Source organism: Trachypithecus francoisi, unplaced genomic scaffold (genome assembly GCF_009764315.1).
Source record: "Trachypithecus francoisi isolate TF-2019V2 unplaced genomic scaffold, Tfra_2.0 Lachesis_group20, whole genome shotgun sequence".
In the NCBI taxonomy this organism is placed as follows: Eukaryota; Metazoa; Chordata; class Mammalia; order Primates; family Cercopithecidae; genus Trachypithecus; species Trachypithecus francoisi.
The window spans coordinates 20,846,779-20,872,960 of record NW_022681466.1 but is presented as its reverse complement, the minus strand read 5'-3'; the positions used below and the strand labels follow the sequence as shown (position 1 = coordinate 20,872,960).

General features: G+C 46.5%; 1 protein-coding gene across 2 annotated transcripts in view; it reads right to left on the bottom strand.

Annotated features, from left to right (window-relative positions):
* MED1 (mediator complex subunit 1) overlaps nucleotides 1-24,847 on the bottom strand; it is a 50,148-nt gene extending 25,301 nt beyond the window's left edge. Inside the window, exons 1-9 of one of the 2 annotated variants that reach the window (XM_033183203.1) lie at nucleotides 24,585-24,847; nucleotides 18,949-19,055; nucleotides 16,764-16,842; nucleotides 13,791-13,845; nucleotides 13,554-13,686; nucleotides 12,462-12,490; nucleotides 6,490-6,561; nucleotides 4,125-4,199; nucleotides 3,302-3,375 (exon numbers count right to left, since the gene is read on the bottom strand). In XM_033183203.1, the coding sequence (XP_033039094.1) occupies nucleotides 3,302-3,375; nucleotides 4,125-4,199; nucleotides 6,490-6,561; nucleotides 12,462-12,490; nucleotides 13,554-13,686; nucleotides 13,791-13,845; nucleotides 16,764-16,842; nucleotides 18,949-19,055; nucleotides 24,585-24,609 (649 nt within the window). In that variant the 5' untranslated portion in view covers nucleotides 24,610-24,847. The remainder of the gene's footprint in view (nucleotides 1-3,301; nucleotides 3,376-4,124; nucleotides 4,200-6,489; nucleotides 6,562-12,461; nucleotides 12,491-13,553; nucleotides 13,687-13,790; nucleotides 13,846-16,763; nucleotides 16,843-18,948; nucleotides 19,056-24,584) is intronic. The other variant, XM_033183204.1, reaches the window with a different exon arrangement.
* Nucleotides 24,848-26,182: the final 1,335 nt, after the last annotated feature.

The window sequence follows — 26,182 nt, the reverse complement described above, 5'->3', positions numbered from 1 at the left end:
CGACAGAAGAATTGCTTGAACCCCGGAGGTGGAGGTTGGAGTGAGCTAAGATCATGCCACTGCACTCTAGCCTGGGCGACAGAGCAAGACTCCATCTCAAAAAAACAAAGACATATGACAAGATTACGTATGGATTCTGGGACTAACAATTTATTTCAGACAATTGATTTAAAAAAAAAAAAAAGGCCAGGTGAACTGGCTCACACTTATAATCCCAACACTTTGGGAGGCTGAGGCCGGAGGATCACTTGAAGCCAGGAGTTCAAGTCTAGAGTGAGTTATGACTGCACCACTTCACTCTAGCCTAGGCAACATAGTGAGACCCCCATCTCTAAAAAAATAGTTAAAGTGGCATGGTGGCACTTGACTGAAGTCTCAGCTACTCGGGGCTAAGGCGGGAAGATCACTTAAGCCCAAGAGTTAAGGGCTGAAGTGAGCTATGTTCCTGCCATTGTACTAAGGGACAGAGAAAGGCTCTGTCTCAAAAACAAAACAAACAAACAAAAATGGGAAGGATAGGTATTGACAGCTTAGAAATCATCACAAAAAGGTCAGGTGCAGTGGCTCATGCCTATAATCCCATCACTTTGGGAGGCCAAGGCAGGCAGCTCACCTAGGGTCCGGAGTTCAAGACCAGCCTGGCCAACACGGTGAAACCCCATCTCTGGTACAAATACAAAAAATTAGCCAGGCATGGTGGCACACGCCTGTAGTACCAGCTACTTGGGAGGCTGCGACAGAAGAATTGCTTGAACCCCGGAGGTGGAGGTTGGAGTGAGCTAAGATCATGCCACTGCACTCTAGCCTGGGCGACAGAGCAAGACTCCATCTCAAAAAAAAACAAAGACATATGACAAGATTACGTATGGATTCTGGGACTAACAATTTATTTCAGACAATTGATTTAAAAAAAAAAAAAAGGCCAGGTGAACTGGCTCACACTTATAATCCCAACACTTTGGGAGGCTGAGGCCGGAGGATCACTTGAAGCCAGGAGTTCAAGTCTAGAGTGAGTTATGACTGCACCACTTCACTCTAGCCTAGGCAACATAGTGAGACCCCCATCTCTAAAAAAATAGTTAAAGTGGCATGGTGGCACTTGACTGAAGTCTCAGCTACTCGGGGCTAAGGCGGGAAGATCACTTAAGCCCAAGAGTTAAGGGCTGAAGTGAGCTATGTTCCTGCCATTGTACTAAGGGACAGAGAAAGGCTCTGTCTCAAAAACAAAACAAACAAACAAAAATGGGAAGGATAGGTATTGACAGCTTAGAAATCATCACAAAAAGGTCAGGTGCAGTGGCTCATGCCTATAATCCCATCACTTTGGGAGGCCAAGGCAGGCAGCTCACCTAGGGTCCGGAGTTCAAGACCAGCCTGGCCAACACGGTGAAACCCCATCTCTGGTACAAATAAAAAATTAGCCAGGCATAGTGGCACGTGCCTATAATCCCAGCTACATGGAAGGCTGAGGCAGGAGAATTGCTGGAACCCGGGATGCAGAGGTTGCAATGAGCCAAGATCGTGCCACTGCACTCCAGCCTGGGAGACAGAGTGAGACTCTGCCTCAAAAAAAAAAAAAAGAAAGAAATCATCACGAGATACACAAATATCTTTATTTTCTCCCTCTGCTTATATGTTTATAAACCCAAGATGAGGCCAGGTGCAGTGGCTTATGCCTATAATCCCTACCCTTTGCAATGCAGTGGCAGGAAGATCACTTGATCCCAGTTCAAGACCAGCCTAGGCAACTTAGTAACACCATGTTTCCATAAAACAATAAAAATTAGCCAGGCATGGTATCCTGCACCTGTAGTCCCAGCTACTCAGGAAACTGAGTTGGGAGGATTGTTTGGGCCCAGGAGGTTGAGGCTGGAGTGAGTCATGATTGCACGACTGCACTCCAGCCTGGGCAACAGAGCAAGACCCTGTCTCAGAAATAAATAAATAGGGCCGGGCGCAGTGGCTCAAGCCTGTAATCCCAGCACTTTGGGAGGCCGAGACGGGCGGATCACGAGGTCAGGAGATCGAGACCATCCTGGCGAACACGGTGAAACCCCGTCTCTACTAAAAATACAAAAACTAGCCGGGCGACGTGGCGGGCGCCTGTAGTCCCAGCTACTCGGGAGGCTGAGGCGAGAGAATGGCGTAAACCCGGGAGGCGGAGCTTGCAGTGAGCTGAGATCCGGCCACTGCACTCCAGCCTGGGCGACAGAGCGAGACTCCGCCTCAAAAAAAAAAAAAAAAAAAAAAAAAAAAAGAAATAAATAAATAGGACTAGTGCAGTGGTTAATACCTGTTTGTAATCCCAGCACTTTGGGCAGCCGAGGAGGGAGGATCATTTGAGGTCAGGAATTTGAGACCAGCCTGGCCAACATGGTGAAACCCCATCTCTACTAAAAATACAAAAATTAGTTGAGTGTGGTGGCACATGCCTGTAATCCCAGCTACTCGGGAGGCTGAGGCAAAAGAATCACTTGAACCCGGGAGGCAGAGGTTGCAGTGAGCCAAAATTCTGCCACTGCACTCCAGCCTGGTGAGAGCCTGTCTCAAGAAAAATAAACAGGCTGGGGGCGGTGGCTCAAGCCTGTAATCCCAGCACTTTGGGAGGCCGAGACGGGCGGATCACGAGGTCAGGAGATCGAGACCATCCTGGCTAACATGGTGAAACCCCGTCCCTACTAAAAAAATACAAAAAAAAAACTAGCCGGGAGAGGTGGCAGGCGCCTGTAGTCCCAGCTACTCGGGAGGCTGAGGCAGGAAAATGGCATAAACCCGGGAGGCGGAGCTTGCAGTGAGCTGAGATCCAGTCACTGCACTCCAGCCTGGGTGACAGAGCGAGACTCCACCTCAAAAAAAAAAAAAGAAAAAAGAAAACTAAACAGATACATAAGAATAAAAATTAATAAATAAATGAGCTAGATGCAGTGGCTCATGCCTGTAATGCCAGCACTTTGGGAGACCAAGGTAGGTGGATCAGTTGAGGTGAGGAGTTCAGGACCAGCCTGGCCAAAACAGTGAAACCCTGTCTCTACCAACAATAGAATAAATTAGCTGGCTATTGTGGTGCACACGTGTAATCCCAGCTACTCAGGAGGCCGAGGCATGAGATTCACTTGAGCCCAGGAGGTGGAGGGAGCAGTAAGCTGAGATCATGGAACTGCACTCCAGCCTGGGTGACAAAGTAAGACTCTATCTCAAAAAAATAAAACAAACAAACAAACAAACTAAAGGTGAAATGAAAAGTAATGACCCTCAACTTAAATTAGACATGTTTCTAAACAAGCAAAATAGGATCACATACCCCCACTCCTTGGTGTGAGATAGCCAACACTTCCATGAAGAATCTTATCCAAGGGACCAGCATTAGTTGCTTTCCTGTAAGACAAGTGATCTATGTTTGCTTATATTTAATGCCTGATGGTCTTGGTACACACTGTGATATGGAGCTCGCCTCTCCAAAGTCTTTTTTTTTTTTTTTTGAGACGGAGTTTCGCTCTTGTTGCCCAGGTTGGAGTGCAGTGGCACAATCTGAGCTCACTGCAACCTCCGCTTCCCAGGTTCAACTGATTCTCCTGCCTCAGCCTCCCGAGTAGCTGGGATTACAGGCGCCCGCCACCACGCCCAGCTAATTTTTTGTATTTTTAGTAGAGATGGGGTTTCACCATGTTGGATAGGCTGGTCTCGAACTTGTGACCTCAGGTGATCCACCCACCTCGGCCTCCCAAAGTGCTGGGATTACAGGCGTGAGCTACCACGCCCAGCCAAAGTCTTACAATACTATCATAATGGTTCTGTCTTGTAATTGAGCATATAGCAAGTGTATTCAACCTCCAAAGTAAAGGGATTATTTCCAAGTACACACCAGTATGTAGTATGGTGAACAAAAATTACACTTAGACTATTATTTCTCAGATGGGACTCCAGGTCTGATGAGTCTTGAGATAAAACCTATGGTAACCAACAACTTAATGATACTGATACTCAGAAGTTCCAATACAATCATCATTTCGGAAGAGAAAGGACATATATCATACAAGCTTAATAGAGATGTATAAAATAGGACCCTAATCTCCTCAGCGAAAAACTCAATGGATCATGTAGAATTAAGGTTTTACAAGTCTTACCAGTACATAATTGCCATTTTAGAAAGATCTTGTTCTAAGGATTGGAGAGCCAAGTACATTTTAGTCTTCAGTTTGCTGGAGAGTAGATGAGAAGAACATGAGTTAATAGTTGAAAATTATGACCGGGCGAAGTGGCTCACACCTGTAATCCCAGCATTTTGGGAGGCTGAGGCGGGCAGATCACCCAAGGTCAAGAGTTTGAGACCAGCCTAGCCAACATGGCGAAACTCCGTCTCTACTAAAAATACAAAAAGTAGCCAGGTGTGGCTAATAGGGCGTGGCTCACGCCTATAATCCTAGCCATGTGGGAAGACGAGGTGGGCAGATTGCCTGAGCTCAGGAGTTTGAGACCAGCCTGGGCAACATGGTGAAACCCTATCTCTAATAAAATACAAAAAAAAAAAAAAAATTAGCCAGGCATGGCAGCATGCATCTGCAGTCCCAGCTACTTGGGAGGCTGAGGCAGGAGAATTGCTTAAACCCGGGAGGTGGAGGTTGCAGTGAGCCGAGATCATGCCATTGCACTCCAGCTTGGTGGCAGAGCAAGACTCCATCTCAAAAAAAAAAAAAAACTCAAAAAACAAACAAAAAAACAAAAAAAAACTGCCCAGGCGCGGTGGCTCATGCCTGTAATCCCAGCACTTTGGGAGGCCAAGGCAGGAGGATCACATGAGGTCAGGAGTTTGAGACCAGCCTGACCAACATGGTAAAACCTCTTCTCTACTAAAAATACAAAAATTGGCCGGGCGCGGTGGCTCAAGCCTGTAATCCCAGCACTTTGGGAGGCCGAGACGGGCGGATCACAAGGTCAGGAAATCGAGACCATCCCGGCTAATACGGTGAAACCCCATCTCTACTAAAGAATACAAAAAACTAGCCGGGCGACGAGGCGGGCGCCTGTAGTCCCAGCTACTTGGGAGGCGGAGGCAGGAGAATGGCCTGAACCTGGGAGGCGGAGCTTGCAGTGAGCTGAGATCCGGCCACCGCACTCCAGCCTGGGCGACAGAGCCAGACTCCATCTCAAAAATAAATAAATAAATAAATAAATAAATAAATAATAAATAAAAATACAAAAATTAGCCAGGCAGCCGCGCGGTGACTCACGCCTGTAATCCCAGCTCTCTGGGAGGCCACGGCGGGTGGATCAAGGTGTCAGGAGTGCGAGACCAGCCTGGCCAAGATGGTGAAACAACTCACCTCTACTAAAAATGCAAAACTTAGCCAGGTGCGGTGGCAGGCACCTTTAATCCCAGCTACTCAGGAGGCTGAGACAGGAGAATCGCTTGAACCCAGGAGGCTGCGGTTGCAGTGAGCCGAGATAGCACCACTGCACTGCAGCCTGGGCAACAAAGCAAGATTCCGTCTCAAAAAAAAAAAAAAATTAGCCAGGCATAGTGGTGCATACCTGTAATCCCAGCTACTCGGAAGGCGGAGGCAGGAGAACTGCTTGAACCCAGGAGGCAGAGGCTGCAGTGAGCTGAGGTCGTGCCACTGCACTCCAGCCTGGGTGACAGAGCAACACTCCATATTAAAAAAAAATAAAAAATTAAAACATTAATTCTTGACCTGAATTCAGGTGGTCCACCCACCTCGGCCTCCCAAAGTGCCAGGATTAAAGGCGTAAGCCACTGTGCCCAGCCTAAAACATTAATTTTTAAAATAAAATTATTTTTGTCACTACATAATTTTTTTTTGAGATAGCATCTCACTGTCGACCGGGCTGGAGCACAGTGGCACAATCACTGCTCACTGCACCCTCAAACTACTAATTTGAAGTGATCGTTTCACCTTAGCCTCCCAAGGAGCTGGGACTACAGGCACTCACTACCACCCATCTAAGCTGTTGTTGTCTTTCTGCTAGAGACAGGGTCTCACTATGTTGCCAAAGCTGGTATTGATCTCCTGAGCTCAAGAAATCTTGCTGTCTTGGCCTCCCAATGTGCTGGGATTAGAGGCATGGGCCACTTTGACTGGCTTCACTACTATTGAAGCCTATTTTTAGCACTTCAAAGCTTATTTTCGTCTCTGTTTTTAAAAGCCAAATAGGTTAATAGAATCCCAGGTAGGTTAAAAGTAGAATTAAAGCCAGTTCCACAACAACTAATTCCTTTCAGCCTGGAAAATGGAATGTTGGACATCTCAAAGATTATATTCTGTCTTCCAGCATTATGATCAATTAATGCAGGCACTGCCTATTGAAGATATTTTGAAAGGCCTAACGTTGGAAGCTGAGCTACAGATTACAATGTAAGTAGAAACTAGGAGTGACAAATAGTAGAAGAGTTGGCAAATTTCTAGGCATAAGGTGGCTTATAGATTTATACTGATTTTTCCAAACAAAAGCAAAAATATTAAAAATACTTACTTGTCCCCTGGAAGGTTATACAGATTAACAAGGCCCTTAAGGTGCTTAGAAAATTCATCAAAATTTTTTTCCCTATAAGGAATTCAGGGAAGAGGGGAAAGAGAGGAAAATACAACATAAAATTACTACTCCATCTTACAACAAAGTGCCAAAAATCAAAGCTATATAAAACTGATGTTAACAATCAGCTTTAACTGTTTTCCTCAAAAGTTTTCTAGCATCAATGAAAAGTAGCAAAAGAAAAGAAAATATTTTCCTTTGTCTCTCTGCTCCATTTTTGCTGGAGAAGGTGCCAATAAGCAGTGTGAAAGTTAAAAGGAAGGTGGTCAAAACCTCTCTGCTAGGTAGTTTTATTAGCTCCCAAGTAATGAAACCTGATTTAAATCAATCATTAACAACTTTCTTTTCTTTTCCCTTTTTATTAATGTTTTTGTAGAGATGGGGTTTCCCTGTGTTGCCCAGGCCAGACTCTAATTCCAGGACTTAAGCAATGCTTTCACTTCAATCTCTCATGTGGCTGGGACTACAGGTGTGCACCACCACACCCAGCTCCTTCCCTCCAAATATGTAATTGAATTTGGATGTCAACAGAAATAAAACTTTTGATTGCAGAGATAATGAGAAGAAAATAAATTACGAAGGGCCGGGCACAGTGGCTCATGCCTGTAATCCCGGCACTTTGGGAGGCTGAGGCGGGTGGATCACGAGGTCAGAACATCGAGACCATCCTGGCTAACATGGTGAAACCCCATCTCTACTAAAAATACAAAAAAAAATTAGCCGGGTGTGATGGCGGGCACCTGTAGTCCCAGCTACTCGGGAGGCTGAGACAGGAGAATGGCGTGAACCCGGAAAGCGGAGCTTGCAGTGAGCCAAGATCACGCCACTGCACTCCAGCCTGGGAGATAGAGCAAGACTGTCTCAAAAAAAAAAAAAAAGAACAAAAATAAATTAGGAAGACACAACACTTATGGGTATACTGCAACACGAGAGCAAAGATGAGAGGGAAAATAAATACTAGGGCAGAGGTGGAGATCCAGAGAAAAGGTAGTGGGTACTCTGGAGGCAAACTACCCATTAGAAAATATTGCTGTGGGCCGGGCGCGGTGGCTCAAGCCTGTAATCCCAGCACTTTGGGAGGCCGAGACAGGCGGATCACGAGGTCAGGAGATCGAGACCATCCTGGCTAACACGGTGAAACCCCATCTCTACTAAAAAATACAAAAAACTAGCCAGGCGAGGTGGCGGGCGCCTGTAGTCCCAGGTACTCGGGAGGCTGAGGCAGGAGAATGGTGTAAACCCAGGAGGCGGAGCTTGCAGTGAGCTGAGATCCGGCCACTGCGCTCCAGCCTGGGCGACAGAGCGAGACTCCATCTCAAAAAAAAAAAAAAAAAAAAGCTCTCTGGAAAGCTAAACTGCCATGACAAGGTCAGACACTTGAGCAGACATTCTGTGAGCATTTACTGAGCACTTACAGTCCACAGTGCTATTAAGAGAGTAAAAAGAAACAAGAGTAGCAGCAAATATATTCTTTACCTTAATATTATCATCTATACTAAATGACTAAATATTAGGCAAAAGTCAACATTGTTTCTTTTTTTTTTCTTTTTCTTTTTTGAGACAGAGTCTCACTCTGTCCACCAGGCTGGAGTGCAATGGCATGGTGCGATCTCAGCTCACTGCAACTTCTCCCTCCTAAGTTCATGCGAATCTCCAGCCTCAGCCTCCTGTGTAGCTGGAATTACAGAGGAGCACCACCACACCCAGCTAATTTTTTGTATTTTTAGTAGAGATAAGGTTTCACCACGCCCAGATAATACAAAAATTAGCCGGGCATAATGGCAGGTACCTGTAATCCCAGCTACTCAGGAGGCTAAAGCAGGAAAATCGCTTGAACCTGGGAGGTGGAGGCTGCAGTGAGCCAAGATCGTGCCACTGCACTGGGCAACAGAGAGAGACACCATCTCAAAAAAAAAAAAAAAAAAAGGCCTGGCACAGTGGCTCACGCCTGTAATCCCAGCACTTTGGGATGCAGAGGCAGGTGGATCACGAGGTCAGGAGATCGAGACCATCCTGGCTAACATGATGAAATCCCATCTCTACTAAAAATACAAAAAATTAGCTGGGCATGTGGCAGGCACCTGAAGTCCCAGCTACTCGGGAGGCTGAAGCAGGAGAATGGCGTGAACTCGGGAGGCGGAGCTTGCAGTGAGCAGAGATCGCGCCACTGCACTCCAGCCTGGACGACAGAGCGAGAATCCGTCTCAAAAAAAAAAAAAAGAAAAGAAAAGGAAAAAAAACACTTTTACACACACACAACACACACACACACACACACAACGTATTTTCTCAATGTGAACACTCTAAGACATCCTCATGTGGTGCCTGAGAACTCTGCTATGCTCAAAACAAAGTGTATGTAATAACTTCCTTAAATTCCCCAAAAGTCTTAATTCTGAGTTTAAATTTAAGTACAGAAATTTCTACTCAATTAAAAGTGAAAAAATGGGCCGGGCGCGGTGGCTCAAGCCTGTAATCCCAGCACTTTGGGAGGCCGAGACGGGCGGATCACAAGGTCAGGAGATCGAGACCACCCTGGCTAACACGGTAAAACCCCGTCTCTACTAAAAAATACAGAAAACTAGCCGGGCGAGGTGGCGGGCGCCTGTAGTCCCAGCTATTCGGGAGGCTGAGGCAGGAGAATGGCGTAAACCCGGGAGGCGGAGCTTGCAGTGAGCTGAGATCCGGCCACTGCACTCCAGCCTGGGCGACAGAGTGAAACTCCGTCTCAACAACAACAAAAAAAAAAGTGAAAAAATGCACCATCTGCTAAAAGCTACTGTCTTCAAGCCTAGCACTTTTCCTGTAACACATATATACCTTCTAAATGAAACAATTTTTCCCAAAATTAAAGCAAAAAAGTTAGTCTCGTAGTATTATACTCAATTATCAAGCCTTCTCTGATTCAATGATTACCTTCTATTTATTTTGTTCCACACATAATTCTTTTTTTTTGAGACAGTCTTGCTCCATCACCCAGGCTGGAGTGCAGTGATGTGATCCCAGCTCACTGCAATCTCTACCTCCCAGGCTCAAGCCATTTCGTACCTCAGCCTCCCAACTAGCTGGGATTACACATGTGAGCCACTATCCTAACTTTTTTTTTTTTTTTCTTTTTTGAGACAGTTTTGCTCTTGTTGCCCAGGCTGGACTGTAATGGCATGATCTTGGCTCACCACAACCTCTGCCTCCCAGGTTCAAGCGATTCTCCTGCCTCAGCCTCCCAAGTAGCTGGGATTACAAGCATGCAACACCACACACAGCTAATTTAGTACTTTTAGGGACGGAGTTTCTCCATGTTGGTCAGGCTGGGATCTGCCTGCCTTAGCCTCCCAAAGTGCTGGGATTACAGGCATGAGCCACCGCACCCAGCTTCACACTCCACTAATTTTTGTATTTTTTGTAGAGAAAGAGTTTCGCCAGGCTGGCTAGGATGGTCTTGAACTCCTGGCCTCAAGTGATCTGCCCACTTCAACCTCCCAAATTGTTGGGATTATAGGCATGAGCCACCATGCCCAGCTATACAGAATTCCTAAACCTAGATCAGCAATTCCAACCAGGGGTGATTTTGCGCCCCAGGGGACATGGTTGTGACAACTAAGGAGATAACTATCAGCAACTAATGAAGAGGCCAGGGATGCTATTAAACATAATAGAATGCACCAGGCCACCCAGGAGCAAAGAATTTCCAATCCAAATTGTCATTAGTACCAAGTTTAAGAGACCCTGGGATATCATTCTGTTGGGAATCTGAGGCAAAATAAGAAAAAAAATTTAAAAATTAAAAAAATAGGGGCCAGGCACAGTGGTTCACGCCTATAATCCCAGCACTTTGGGAGGCCGAGGTGGGCAGATCACGAGGTCAGGAGATCGAGACCATCCTGGCTAACACAAAGTGAAAGCCAGTCTCTACTAAAAATAGAAAAAGTTAGCCAGGCGGGGTGGCGGGCGCCTGTAGTCCCAGCTACTCGGGAGGCTGAGGCAGGAAAATGGCGTGAATCCGGGAGGTGGAGCTTGCAGTGAGCCGAGACCATGCCACTGCACTCCATCCTGGGTGACAGAGCGAGACTCTGTCTCAAAAAAAAAAAAAAAAAAAAAAAAAAAAAGCCTGGCACAGTGGCTCACGTCTGTAATCCCAGTACTTTGGGAGGCTGAGGCGGGCAGATCACCCGAGGTCAGGAGTTCGAGATCAGCCTGGGCAAAATGGTGAAACCCCATCTCTACTAAAAATACAAAATTAGCCAGGCGTGGTGGCACATGCCTGTAATCCCAGATACTACTCGGGGAGGCTGAGGCAGGAGAATCACTTGAACCTCGGAGGCGGAGGATGTGGTGAGCCGAGATCGCACCAGTGCACTCCAGCCTGGGCAACAAGAGTAAATCTCTGTCTTACCAAAAAAAAATTTAAAAAATAGAAAAGGGGCCAGGTGCTCAGTGAGCCGAGACCGCACCATTATACTCCAGCCCGGGTAATAAGAACAAAACTCTGTCTCAAAAAAAAAAAAAAGAAAAGGCCCAGCATGGTGGCTCACAACTGTAATCCCAGCACTTTCGGAGATGTGAGGTCAGGAGTTCGAGATTAGCCTGGCCAACATGGCAAAATCTCGTCTCTATTTTTTTTGTTTTGTTGTTGTTTTTGAGACAGTCTTGCTCTGTCGCCCGGGTTAGAGTGCAGTGGCGCGATCTTGGCTCACTGCAAGCTCTGCCTCCTGGGTTCACGCCATTCTCCTGCCACAGCCTCCCCAGTAGCTGAGACTACAGGCGCCCACTACCACACCTGGCTAATTTTTTGTATTTTTAGTAGAGATGGGGTTTCACCATGTTAGCCAGGATGGTCTCGATCTCCTGACCTCTTGATTCACCCACCTCGGCCTCCCAAAGTGCTGAGATTACAGGTGTGAGCCACTGCGCCCGGCCCCCCCCCTTTTTTTTTTTTTAAGATGGAGTCTTGCTCTGTCACCCAGGCTGGAGTGCAGTGGCACAATCTCGGCTCACTGCAACCTCTGCCTCCCGGGTTCAAGCAATTTTCTGCCTCAGCCTCATGGGTAGCTGGGATTACAGGTACTGGCCACCACTGGCCACCACTGGCCCGGCTAATTTTTTTTTTTTTTGAGACGGCGTCTTGCTCTGCCACCCAGGCTGGAGTGCAGTGGTGAGATCTCGGCTCACTGCAAGCTCTGCCTCCCGGGTTCACGCCATTCTCCTGCCTCAGCCTCCCGAGTAGCTGGGACCACAGACGCCCACCACCACACCCAGCTAATTTTTTTTTTTTTTTAGTAGAGATGGGGTTTCACCGTGTTAGCCAGGATGATCTCGATCTCCTGACTTCATGATCCACCTACCTCAGCCTCCCAAAGTGCTAGGATTATAGGTGTGATCCTAAATTTTATATTTTTAATAGGGATGGGGTTTCACCATCTTGGCCAGGCTGGTCTTGAACTCCTGACCTCGTGGATCCACCCGCCTCAGCCTTCCAAAGTGCTGGGATTACAGGCGTGAGCCACCGCACCCAGCCACCTCGTCTCTATTAAAAATACCAAAATTAGCGGGGCATGGTGGCACACATATGCAGTCGCAGCCGCTTGGGAGGCTGAGGCAGGAAAATTGCTTGAACCTGGGAGGCAGAGGTTGCAGTGAGTTGAGATCGTGCTACTGCACTCCAGCCTGGGCAATAGAGCAAGACTCCATCTCAAAAAAAAACAAAAACAAAAACAAAAAAGCCCTGGGATAGAGTAGGGTGAAAAGCTATGCTATGTCAATTCAGGACGTGATTAAGTATGGACTCTTAAAAGTCTTTGCCCAAGAAAATAAACTTGTTCCTGAGGAGAATAACTTCTGACCAGTCTTAAAACCTAGCTGTAAAGAACAGCACTGTCTGTCAATATCAAGGAATATAAATCTTATTTGCTCACCTTAGCTGCTGTACAAGCTCCGGACAGCTCTGAAATCAAAGAAATTATGTTAAAACATTAAAACTACTTTAGCAACTTTGAAGATATCAAAAGTCTTTCTCTTTTTCTATAGCATATGTTTTACAGCAAAACCGTTAAAACTACAGATGGTCCTCATATTAAAACATTAAAAAGCACCTTCTTCCTACTTGGTGAACCATAGGATTAGGGTGAGAAATTTAAAGTCAAAGCATATGAAATAGTTTTTAAAGGAATCAACTTTCAGTAGCTTGTTTAAAACATTAAGAACTCTAATGCCATACATGGAATTCATATCAAATTGTCTGGTTACACACATTTTACATTCATCTCTATTACAGAATTTTTCAGATCATCTGTTCTTGACTATAATCTCTTTGAGGGTAGGAACCCTGAGTCATTTATTTCTGTATCCCAAGCACCTATTGTTCAATTGCGGCTCATGTTTGTTGATATGAAATGAAAAGGGTTCCTGCCGGGTGCAATGGCTCACGCCTATAATCCCAGCACTTTGGGAGGCTGAGGTGGGTGGATCACTTGAGGTCAGGAGCTAGAGACCAGCCTGGCCAACATAGAGAAACCCCATCTCTACTAAAAACACAAAAATTAGCTGAGCATGGTGCCGGGTGCCTGTAATCCCAGCTACTTGGGAGGCTGAGGCAGGAGAATCACTTGAGTCCAGGAGGCGGAGATTACAGTGAGCAGAGATCATGCCACTGCACTACAGCCTGGACAACAGAATGAGACTCTGCCTCAAAAAAAAAAAAAAAAAAAAAGAAATAAAGAAAAGAAGGAAGGAAGGAAGGAAGGAAGGAAGAAGGAAGGAAGGAAGGAAAAGAAGAAAAGAAAAGGTTTCCTATGGTGTTTCCACTGGTCAAAGTCTTTGGATGATGTCCGAGATGGGACCCATGTTTTCTAAATTCCATTCTATAGCTGTTGATTTTGTAGCCCATCACATCATCTCTACAGTGGCTCAAGAAAAAACCTAAACCCAAGCTATTTAAACCCCACCAATTAATTTTAATGTCCCTACATAAACCCCAGAGATTCCAGTGAAATATCAACAACACATACCACAGGATTCTCCCCATGGTGAGCCACTTTTACATCACAAAGCTGTCCTGCAGGATCTAACTGCACTTCCACATAGAACATATCTGACGTGATGTAACATTCAGTGCCACTGGCACTGAGATGAGAGCCCAGTCTAGCAGGAACAAATCAAAACAAAAATTAATAGAAGACACATAAATAAAGCCACCCAAAGTTAACACTAAGTTAAACATTTCTGTCTACAGAAAGACTACTTACCCATTCTGTCTTGCTATGGACTCCAAACGATCAGTCATTGCTGGTAAAGATGTTACTATAAGAGGATGAAAAAAGGAAGTCACAAAGAATGCTCCCAATAACTTAAATGGTATTCTTTCAAGACAGAAAGATTAATCCTTCCAAAACCATAAACATATTCAGTAGTTCAAATGCTTGTAACGTGCATAAAGTTCATTGGTAAGGGTTAGCTGTGGCCTATGCAGTACTAAAGGTCAAAAAAACAGATCTATTTGAAAAATTACTGGACCTTTCGCCTCTCCTGTTTTCATTACTCCTTATGTGGGATAAGCTACCTTTAACTTAAGATACGTTTATCTGCTAATGATAGAATAAGGAAGATTAACATTAAAACTAACATAAAAACAAATACTCAACATTAACAATACCATTAATCACAACAGTCAAAAGGTTAAAACAATCCAAGTGTCCACTAGCAGATGAATGGATGAACGAAATGTATATACATAGAGAGGAGTATTTTTCAACCTTAAAAAAGGAAGAAATTCTAATAAATGCTTCAAAACAGATGAACCTTGAAGACATTATGTTAAGTGAAATAAGCCAGTCACAAAAGGACAAATATGGTATGATGCCACTTATATCAGGTATACAGAGTAGTCAAATTCATAAAGAAAGGAAGCAGAATGGTGGCTGCCAGGGACTGGGGGAAGGCAGGAATGAGACATTACAGAATGTAAGCTTGGGAAGATGAGTGAAGTTTTACAGATTGAGTGTGTTGATGATTATACAATAAATGAATGTACTTAATGCTACTGAACTATATACTTAGAAACAGAGAAAATGGTAAATTTTATGTTATCTATATTTTACCACAATTAAAACAGAAAAAAAGGCCTGGTACGGCGGCTGACGCCTGTAATCCCAGCACTTTCAGAGGCCGAGGCGGGCGGATCACAAGGTCAGGGGTTCGAGACCAGCCTGACCAACATGGTGAAACCCTGTCTCTTTTTTTTTTGTTGTTGTTGAGATGGAGTCTCTCTCTGTCGCCCAGGCTGGAGTGCAGTGGCCGGATCTCAGCTCACTGCAAGCTCCGCCTCCCGGGTTTACGCCATTCTCCTGCCTCAGCCTCCCAAGTAGCTGGGACTACAGGCGCCCACCACCTCGCCCGGCTAGTTTTTTGGTTTTTTTTTTGTTTTTTTTTTTGAGGCGGAGTCTTGCTCTGTCGCCCAGGCTGCAGTGCAGTGGCCAGATCTCAGCTCACTGCAAGCTCCGCCTCCCGGGTTCCCGCCATTCTCCTGCCTCAGCCTCCCAAGTAACTGGGACTACAGGCGCCCGCCACTCGCCCGGCTAGTTTTTTGTATTTTTAGTAGAGACGGGGTTTCACTGTGTTCGCCAGGATGGTCTTGATCTCCTGACCTTGTGATCCGCCCGTCTCGGCCTCCCAAAGTGCTGGGATTACAGGCTTGAGCCACCGCGCCCGGCCGTTTTTTGTATTTTTAGTAGAGACGGGGTTTCACCGTGTTAGCCAGGATGGTCTCGATCTCCTGAAACCCTGTCTCTAATAAAAATACAAAAATTAGCTGGGCATGGTGGTGTACACCTGTAATCCCAGCTACTCAAGAGGCAGAGGCAAGAGAATTGCTTGAACCCAGGGGGCAGTGGTTGCAATGAGCAGAGATGGCACCACTGCCCTCCAGCCTGGGTGACAGAGCGACTCTGTCTCAAAAAAAGAAAAAAAAAAAAAGATAAAGAATATAACACTCAGTCTCTACTAAAAACACAAAATTAGCCGGGCATGGTGATATATGTCCGTAATCCCAGCTACTTGGGAGGCCGAGGCAGAAGAATCGCTTGAACCCAGGAGGCAGAGGTTGTGGTGAGCTGAGATTCCACCACTACACTCCAGCCAGGGCAACAGGGGTAAACTCCATCTCAAAAAAATAAAGTCCATCTTCTTATCGAGATTAATCAGAAAAAAACATGTGAAGAAAAAAAAAAAACGTTGCCGGGCGTGGTGGCTCACACCTGTAATCCCAGCACTTTGGGAGGCCAAGGCGGGTGTATCACAAGGTCAGGAGATCGAGACCATCCTGGCTAACACGGTGAAACCACATCTCTACTAAAAAATAGAAAAAAATTAGCCGGGCGTGGTGGCGAGTGCCAGTAGTCCCATCTACTCCAGAGGCTGAGGCAGAAGAATGGCGTGAACCCAGGAGGCGGAGCTTGCAGTGAGCCAAGATTGTGCCACTGCACTCCAGCCTGGGCAACACAGCGAGACTCTGTCTCAAAAAAAAAAAAAACAAAAAAACAAAAAAAAACAGAAAAAAAAACTTTTCCCAGGTATCTCTTTTTTTTCTTTGAGATAGAGTCTCGCCCTGTTGCCCAGGCTGGACTGTAATGGCGTGATTTCAGCTCATTGCAACCTCTGGCTCCCCAGTTCACACTATTCTCCTGCCTCAGCCTCCCAAGAAGCTGGGATTATAGGTGCCCACCACCACGCCCAGCTAGTTTTGTATTTTTAGTAGAGACAGTATTTTTAGTAGATACTAAAAACGTGATTCTGTACAGCTACTCAGGAGGCTGGGAGTCCCGCCACCATGCCTGGCTAATTTTTGTATTTTTAGTGGAGATGGGGGTTTCACCATGTTGGCCAAAGTTAGTCTCAAACTCCTGACCTTGTGATCCGCCCGCCTCAGCCTCCCAAAGTGCTGGGATTACAGGAGTGAGCCACTGCACCCGGCCTCCCCAGGTATCTTCTATTACCCTTCATCATTTATCTTTTAATTCTCTATCATCCTCCAAAACAGGATCGAAAATAAATGTTTCAAACTTTAGCAAAAAGCTCATTCCAACTCCATAAATGAATGCAAGAGCAATATCTAGTATATAAAGTAGACCTACCTCAATTTATACTTCAAGTCTAAGTATAAAATGGTCCTTCTTAAACTGGCGGTTTTGTGAAATCAGCATATTTCAAAAGCGTTTACAAACCTTTGAGAGCCTTCTGCAATGTCTCCAAACAGCTGACCAAATGTTGATGCCCTCCAGAACTCATCACAACCCTCTTCTCCTGTGTCAAGTGGGAAAACATTTGAGGTGAAAATTAACCAGGCCAACAGTGTTTTGGGTAAACACATACATTATCCTAGTAGTAATATTGCAGGACAGTCTATAGACTCAATAAAGGCTACAGACTTTGTAGACTATATAGAGTAACATTGATCTACAACTGTTACTCTGTCCATCCATCCAAAGGAAGAAAAATCCATATACATGAGTGTAGAAAAAGGTATTCCTCAGCCAAGCACATGGCTCATGCCTGTAATTCTAGCACACTGGGAGGCCAAAGCTGAATAATCACTTGAGTCTAGGAGTTCAAGACCGACCAACAGAGAGAGACTCTGTCTCAAAAAAAAAAAAAGAAAAAGAAAAAGAAAAGAAACAGAACATGTAGTCCAGAAAAGGGACTTCCAAAGAACAAAAAACTTAGCCCAGTTTTCCTAACGCTATCCAGTGAAGAAGTTTCCCTCTGAAAAACATTCCATTCCCTAAAAACGTGAACAGTTTTCTGGTAGAAGGATAGTTTTCCAGGCTTTTCCATATTGCAAATAAATCTATCTCACTGCTCTAATTCTCCCTTACAACACAAAGTAATTTATTAATAATCTGAAATCTCTTGATTCTTGACAGGAGAAGAGGTGCTCTGGTCAATGAATACCAGTATTATGAAAACTAAACGTTTTGTTATAAATTAATAAATAAGCATATAGTGTGTCAGTTGTTGAAAAGTCTTTTCTTTTTTGTTTTATGAGATGGAGTCTTGCTCCGATGCCCAGGCTGGAGTGCAGTAGCGTGATCTCCGCTCACTGCAACCTCCACCTCCTAAGTTCGAGCAATTCTCCTGTCTCAGCCTCCTGAGTAGCTGGGACTACAGGCACCTGCCACCACAACCAGCTAATTTTGTCTTTTTAGTAGAGACAGGATTTCACCTTGTTGGTCACGCTGGTCTCGAACTCCTGATCTCAAGTGATTCACCCACCTCGGCCGCCCAAAGTGCTGGGATTACAAGTGTGAACCACCACAGCCAGCCACGAAAACTCTATAAAACCTTAATGTACCAATAAAATTAGGTTTCTGAATTTGCAAAACTGACAAGAAGACAAGGAAAGTCATGGTGACCAAACCAAGATAGTGGTACCCAAAGAGAGGGCCTTATTAGCCACCTGGAATCCTTCTATCTCACAATGTCTCTCTAATGACAGTATCATTTACAGAACATATACAGAATTTATGTTTCATAAACACCTTATAGATATAGCCTGAAGGTAATTTTATACAATATATTTAATAATATATTTAATACTTTTGTGCATGAAACAAAGTTTTTTTATTTTTTATTTTTTTATTTTGAGACGGAGTTTCACTCTTGTTGCCCAGGCTGGAGTGTAATGGACTCATCTCGGCTCACTGCAACCTCTGCCTCCCAGGTTCAAGTGATTCTTCTGCCTCAGCCTCCTGAATAGCTGGGATTACAGGCATGGGCCATCACGCCTGGCTAATTTTTATATTTTTAGTAGAGATGGGGTTTCTCCTTGCCGGTCAGGCTGGTCTTCATCTCCTAACCTCAGGTGATCCACCTGCCTTGGCCTCCCAAAGTGCTGGGATTACAGGTGTGAGCAACCATGCCCAGCCGTTTTGACTGCATTTTGACCATGACCCTGTTATATGAGGTCAGGTGTGAAATCTTTGATGAGATCATTGTGAATGCTAAAAAGGTTTTGGATTTTGGAGCATTACAGATTTTTGAACTTAGCGTATTAAGAATAATTATTAGGCCGGGCGCGGTGGCTCAAGCCTGTAATCCCAGCACTTTGGGAGGCAGAGACGGGCGGATCACGAGGTCAGGAGATCGAGACCATCCTGGCTAACACGGTGAAACCCTGTCTCTACTAAAAAATACAAAAAACTAGCCGGCGAGGTGGCGGGCACCTGTAGTCCCAGCTACTCGGGAGGCTGAGGCAGGAGAATGGCGTAAACGCGGGAGGCAGAGCTTGCAGTGAGCTGAGATCCGGCCACTGCACTCCAGCCTGGGCAACAGAGCGAGACTCCGTCTCAAAAAAAAAAAAAGAATAATTATCTATGCAAAACACTTTACCCACTTCACCACAATCCTTACCATGACTTGACGCACAAGCTTAATGGTTTCACTCCAAGGTCTATTTTGGTTAAATTTTGCATGGAGCCGTTCCAGGAGAGAACTCATCTTACTCAGCTTTTCCGACTCTACGATTCAAATCAGAAAACGTCATCAGTAACTGTTCTATCAAGACCATCCACAGTTTTCCTTGCAAAATAAATTCTCACACTTCATCTCAGTAAGAATTCAGTTAAAATATTTTCCAAAATCATTTTACTTCAAAACATCCAAAGAAGACATTTTTAATGGCAAGATGACACACAAATTATAGGTCTGATGTAAGGAATACCATACAGCTGGACTGTTTTTTATCCAAACTTTTTTTTTTTTTTTTTTTGAGATGAAGTTTCACTCTTGGCCGGGCGCAGTGGCTCAAGCCTGTAATCCCAGCACTTTGGGAGGCCGAGACGGGCGGATCACGAGGTCAGGAGATCGAGACCATCCTGGCTAACACGGTGAAACCCCGTCTCTACTAAAAAATACAAAAAAACTAGCCGTGCGAGGTGGCGGGCGCCTGTAGTCCCAGCTACTCCGGAGGCTGAGGCAGGAGAATGGTGTAAACCTGGGAGACAGAGCTTGTAGTGAGCTGAGATCCGGCCACTGCACTCCAGCCTGGGCGACAGAGCGAGACTCCGTCTCAAAAAAAAAAAAAAAAAAAAAGAAGTTTCACTCTTGATGCCCAGGCTGGAATGCAACGGCGCGATCTCGGCTCACTGCAACCTCCGCCTTCTCCCAGGTTCAAGCAGTACTCCTACCTCAGCCTCCCAAGTAGCCGGGATTATAGGCATGCACCACTACACCAGGCTAATTTTGTATTTTTAGTAGAGATGGGGTTTTACCACATTGGTCAGGCTGGTCTCGAACTCCCGACCTCAGGTGATCCATCCACTCGGCCTCCCAAACTGCTGGGATTACAGGTGTGAGCCACCACACCCGACCTCAAGCACTAGTAAAAGTGCTGGGGAGGCTAGACACTGCGGCTCACACCTGTAATCCTCGCTAGCACTTTGGGAGGCCAACATGGGAGAATACTTAAGCTGGGGAGTTCAACTACAGCTTGGGCAACATAACAAGATCTCATCACTACTTTAAAAAAAAAAAAATTTGTCAGGCCAAGCATAGTGGCTCACACCTGTAACCCCAGCATTTTGAAAGGCTGAAGCAGGCAGATCACCTAAGTCAAGAGCTTGAGACCACTCTTGTCAACATGGTGAAACCCTGTCTCTACATCTTTTTTTGAAATGGAGTTTTGCTGTGTCACTTAGGCTGGAGTACAGTGGCACAATCTTGACTCACTGCAACCTCCGCCTCCCGAGTTCAAGCAATTCCCCTGCCTCAGTCTTCCTAGTAGCTGGAATTATAGGCATGTACCACCACACCCAGCTAATTTTTGTATTTTTAGTACAGACAGGGTTTCACCATGTTGGCCAGGCTGGTCTCTAACTCCTGACCTCAGATGATCCACCCACCTCACCCTACCAAAGTGCTGGGATTACAGGCGTGAGCCACCACACCCGGCCAAACCCTGTCTCTATTGAAAATATAAAATTAGCCTGGTGTGGTGGTGCATGCCTGTAATCCCAGCTACTTGGGAGGCTAAGGCAGGAGAATAGCTTGAATCCAGGAGGCAGAGGCTGCAGTGAGCTGAGATCACACTATTGCACTCCCAGCATGGGCAACAGAGCGAAACTCTGTCTCAAAAAAAAAAAAAAAAAAAAAAAGGCCGGGCGCGGTGGCTCAAGCCTGTAATCCCAGCACTTTGGGAGGCCAAGGCGGGCGGATCACGAGGTCAGGAGATCGAGACCATTCTGGCTAACACGGTGAAACCCCGTCTCTACTAAAAAAATACAAAAAACTAGCCGGGCGAGGTGGCGGGCGCCTGTAGTCCCAGCTACTCCGGAGGCTGAGGCAGGAGAATGGCGTGAACCCGGGAGGCGGAGTTTGCAGTGAGCTGAGATCTGGCCACTGCACTCCAGCCTGGGTGACAGAGCGAGACTCCGTCTCAAAAAAAAAAGAAAAAACTTAGCCAAGCCTCCTGGCATGTGCCTATAGTCAGTCCCCAGCTACTCTGGAGGCTGAGACAGAAGGATCACCTTAGCCTGGGAGGTCGAAGCTTCAGAGACGAGCCTTGATCACACCACTTACTCCATCCTGGGCAACAGAGGGAGACATTGTGTCAAAAAATAGTTATTGAGGGCCGGGCGCGGTGGCTCAAGCCTGTAATCCCAGCACTTTGGGAGGCCGAGACGGGTGGATCACGAGGTCAGGAGATTGAGACCATCCTGGCTAACACTGTGAAACCCCGTCTCTACTAAAAAATAGAAAAAATAGCCGGGCGAGGTGGCGGGCGCCTGTAGTCCCAGCTACTCGGGAGGCTGAGGCAGGAGAATGGCGGTAAACCCGGGAGGCGGAGCTTGCAGTGAGCTGAGATCCGGCCACTGCACTCCAGGCCGGCGACAGAGCGAGACTCCGTCTCAAAAAAAAAAAAAAAAATAGTTATTGAACTGGGTTAGAGAGGAAATTTTTTTTTTTTTTTTTTTTGAGACGGAGTCTCACTCTGTCACCCAGGCTGGGGTGCAGTGGCCGGATCTCAGCTCACTGCAAGCTCCGCCTCCCGGGTTCACGCCATTCTCCTGCCTCAGCCTCCGGAGTAGCTGGGACTACAGGCGCCGCCACCTCGCCCGGCTAGTTTTTTGTATTTTTTTAGTAGAGACGGGGTTTCACCGTGTTAGCCAGGATGGTCTCGATCTCCTGACCTCATGATCCGCCCGTCTCAGCCTCCCAAAGTGCTGGGATTACAGGCTTGAGCCACCGGGCCCGGCCAGAGAGGAAAATTTTTTTAAAAAAAGAAAAAGAGCCGGGCGCGGTGGCTCAAGCCTGTAATCCCAGCACTTTGGGAGGCCGAGACGGGCGGATCACGAGGTCAGGAGATCGAGACCATCCTGGCTAACACGGTGAAACCCCGTCTCTACTAAAAAAAATACAAAAAATTAGCCGGGCGAGATGGCGGGCGCCTGTAGTCCCAGCTACTCGGGAGGCTGAGGCGAGAGAATGGCGTAAACCCGGGAGGCGGAGCTTGCAGTGAGCTGAGATCCGGCCACTGCACTCCAGCCTGGGCGACAGAGCGAGACTCCGTCTCAACAAAAAAAAAAAAAAAAAAGAATAAATGAAATTGCTAAAAAGAGAGCAGTGAACAAACTAGACAAAAACTCCTACTTCACAAAGTTTCCACTTTTACCCTTCTCACCTTGCACCTGAGGAGTATATCTTTTCTTTTCTTTTTTTTTTTTAAGACAGAGCATCACTCTGTAGCCCCGACTTAAGTGCACTGGCACAATCAAGGTCTGTTGTAGCCTCGACCTCCCATGCTCCAGGATCAAGTAATCCTCCCAGCTCAGCCTTCAGAGTAGCTGGGGCTATAGCTAATTTTTCCTTGAAACAGGGTCTCGCTCTGTCGCCCAGGTTGGAGTGCAGTGGCGCGATTCTGGCTCACTGGAGCCTTGACCTACAGGATTCAGGTAATCCTCCCACCTCAGCCTCCCAAGTAGCTGGGACTACTGGCTTGTGCCACCATGCCTAGTTAATTTTTATATTTGTTGTAGAGACAGGCTTTTGCCAGGTTGTCCAGGCTGGTCTCCAACTTGTGAGCTCAACCGATCTGCCTGCTTCGGTCTCCCAAAGTGCTGGGACTACATCCTTGAGTCACTACCTGGCCCTAATTTTTTTTATTTTTTATTTTATTTATTTATTTATTTTTTTTTTTTTTATTTTTTTTTTTTTTTGAGGCAGAGTCTCGCTCTGTCGCCCGGACTGGAGTGCAGTGGCCGGATCTCAGCTCACTGCAAGCTCCGCCTCCCGGGTTCACGCCATTCTCCTGCCTCAGCCTCCGAGCAGCTGGGACTACAGGCGCCCGCCACCTCGCCCGGCTAGTTTTTGTATTTTTAGTAGAGATGGGGTTTCACCGTGTTAGCCAGGATGGTCTCGATCTCCTGACCTCGTGATCCGCCCGTCTCGGCCTCCCAAAGTGCTGGGATTACAGGCTTGAGCCACCGCGCCCGGCTTATTTATTTATTTATTTTTAATTAATTAATTTATTTTTTTGAGACGGAGTTTTGCTCTCGTTGCCCAGGCTGGAGTTCAGTGGCACCATCTTGGCTCACTGCAACCTCCACCTCCCAGGTTTGAGTGATTCTCCTGCCTCAGTCTCCCAAGTAGCTGGGATTGCAGGCATGCCACCATGCCTGGCTAATTTTGTATTTTTAGTAGAGACAGGGTTTCACCATGTTGGCCAGGCTGCTCTTGAACTCCTGACCTCAGGTGATCCGCCACCTTGGTCTCTCAAAGTGCTGGGATTACAGGAGTGAGCCACCACACCCGGCCAATTTTTTTTTTTTTTTTTTTTTGTGAGAAGAAGTTTCCCTCTTGTTGCCCAGGCAGGAGTGCAATGGCACAATCTTGGTTCACCACAACCTCCACCTCCTGGGTTCAAGTGATCCTCCCACCTCAGCCTCCCAAGTAGCTGGGATTACAGACATACGCCACCATGCCCAGCTAATTTTGTGTTTTTAGTAGAGCCAGGGTTTCTCCATGTTGGTCAGACTGGTCTCAATCTCCTGACCTCAGGTGATCCGCCCGCCTCGGCCTCCCAAAGTGCTGGGATTACAGGCATGAGCCACAGCGTCCGGCAATTTTTCATTTTTTTGTAGAGACAGGGCCTCACTATGTTGCCCAGGCAGGTCTCGAACTCCTGGGCTCAAGGGATCCTCCAGCCTCAGCCTCCCAAAGCGCTGGGATTACAGATGTGAGTCACTGCTCCCGCGGGGCCTCACCTTTCGACTTCTCCTCCAAAACACACTCCTTGTTTTTCTTGAGAAACCTGCTGATAAATATCTGCACTTCGATGCTCCAACATTTTTTGAGCGACTATTACGTTCCAGAAACTATACAAAAATGAATCAGGCAAGGACCCTAATCTGCAAAGCTTAGAGTAAACTGGAGATAAACAAACAGTAACACAGCTCACTGTATCAACAGAACTATGTCCAAAATGCCAAGGAAGCATCTAAGCCGGAGTGTGGAACTTTAGAAAATCTTAGTAAAGTTCCACAGGAAAGTTGTTTTTCTGCGGTTATTAGTTCGGTCAATAAAAGGATGAAATTCAGCACAGTTTAAAAATACACAACAGCACAGGATCTGAACACTTGACATTGTAGGGAACCGCTGGCTGCTAATAAATACAAGGAATTAATCATTTCATTCATGCCAAAATAGTCTCCAGTACGTTTACACACAGCCCTAAATTTATTCAGGCGTCTCTTCTGGAAGGAGATGTAAGCTGGTTTTGTATTCACTAGCCCCGTCTCGCACCACTTTAGGCCAAAAGTGCCCTAGTCGAGCATGAAATCTTCACAGAAGTTGAGAGTCTCCATCACCCCAAAGTCGAAGCTCTATAATCATCACGGAGGGTATAGTGACAATCTAAAACCCATACACATTCCCTCTCCCGGACTCTGTGTCCCTCAAGTGGCCCCCAAGGGACATCTGCAAGAACCTCCTCTCACAAACTGGCTCCCCCAGTTGTGTCCCGCCCCCTCCTTTCCCCCTCAGTCACTTACCCTCGGTTTCCCCCTGAGCTTTCATCCTGAAGGCGGGGAGAGACTGGATCTGCCACAAAAGGATAAGCCCTTTCCCAACAGGGGAAACAAGTTGGCTCGGGATCCCGGGACGCAAGGCACCAGCAGTCCCTACTCTTCGCGGGAAGGATCAGTCTGAAGTCCCCGGCGGCAAGAAGAGAAGGGTGCTCGAGGCCGCCGCCATCTTCCCCAACGGAACTTCCCAAAATTCGCGAGATAAACCGTGGTCCTGCCAGAAAGAGGAAAAGGACAGGGCATCGAAATCTCGCGAATATTGGTCGATGCGTGGGCCTCGCGAGATTTCTTTCAGCCCTCTCTTCTTTCATCTGAGTTGTCTCGGGCCTCACGCCGCTGGATGTTAAACCCGCCGGCAGGTATCTTTCAGCTCCCCTTCGGAAACCGGCATTTTTTTGTTTATTTTACTTTAGCAGTTAACTCGCAAATTAACTGATTAATTAACAGATCCCTGTACTTAAAGACTAGCTTTTCTTTTCTTTTCTTTTCTTTTTGACACGAGTCTTGCTCTTGTCGCCCAGGCCGGACTGCAATGGCACGATCTCGGCTCACTGCAACCTCCGTCTCCCGGGTTCAAGCGATTCTTCTGCCTCAGCCTCCCGAGTAGCTGGGATTACAGGCACCCGCCACCACGCCTGGCTAATTTTTGTATTTTTAGTAGAGACGGGGCTTCGCCATTTTGACGACGCTGGTCTCGAACTCCTGACCTCTCGATCCGCCCTCCTCGGCCTCCCAAAGTGCTGGGATTAGCCAAGACTAGCATTTCAAAGGCCATCGGTATCAGGAATGTCTTATGAAAAATAAGTTTAAACTGAGATACTAGATGCAATAATTACATCCTAAGAAAGATAGTGGCGCTGCCAGGCGCGGTGGCTCACGCCTGTAATCCCAGCACTTTGGGAGGCCGAGGCAGGCGGATCACGAGGTCAGGAGATCGAGACCATCCTGGCTAACACGGTGAAACCCCGTCTCTACCAAAAATACAAAAAAATTAGCCGGGCGTGGTGGCAGGTGCGTGTAGTCCCAGCTACTCGGGAGGCTGAGGCAAGAGAATGGTGTGAACCCTGGAGGCGGAGCTTGCGGTGAGCGGAGATCAGGACACTGAACTCCAGCCTAGGCGACAGAGCGAGACTCCGTCTCAAAAAAAAAAAAAAAGAAGGATAGTGGCGCATTGTGACATGGTGTTCAAAGCAAGACTAGCACAGTTCATTCCCCTTTTCTCATTTTTTTCGTTTCAAAACTATTTCTGGCTGGGCGCAGTGGCTCACGCCTGTAATCCCCACACTTTGGGAGGCCGAGGCGGGTGGATCATCTGAGGTCAGGAGTTTGAGACCAGCCTGGCTAACGTGGTGAATCTCTGTCTCTACGAAAAATACAAAAATTAGCCCGGTGTGGTGCTGCGCTCCTGTAATCTCGGCTATTCAGGAGGCTGAGGCAGGAGGATCACTTGAACCCGTGAAGCATAAGTTGCAGTGAGCAGAGATCGTGTCACTGCACTCCAGCCTGGGTGACAGAGTGAGACTCTGTCTCAAAAAAAAAAAGAAAAAAACTGTATAATTTGCTAT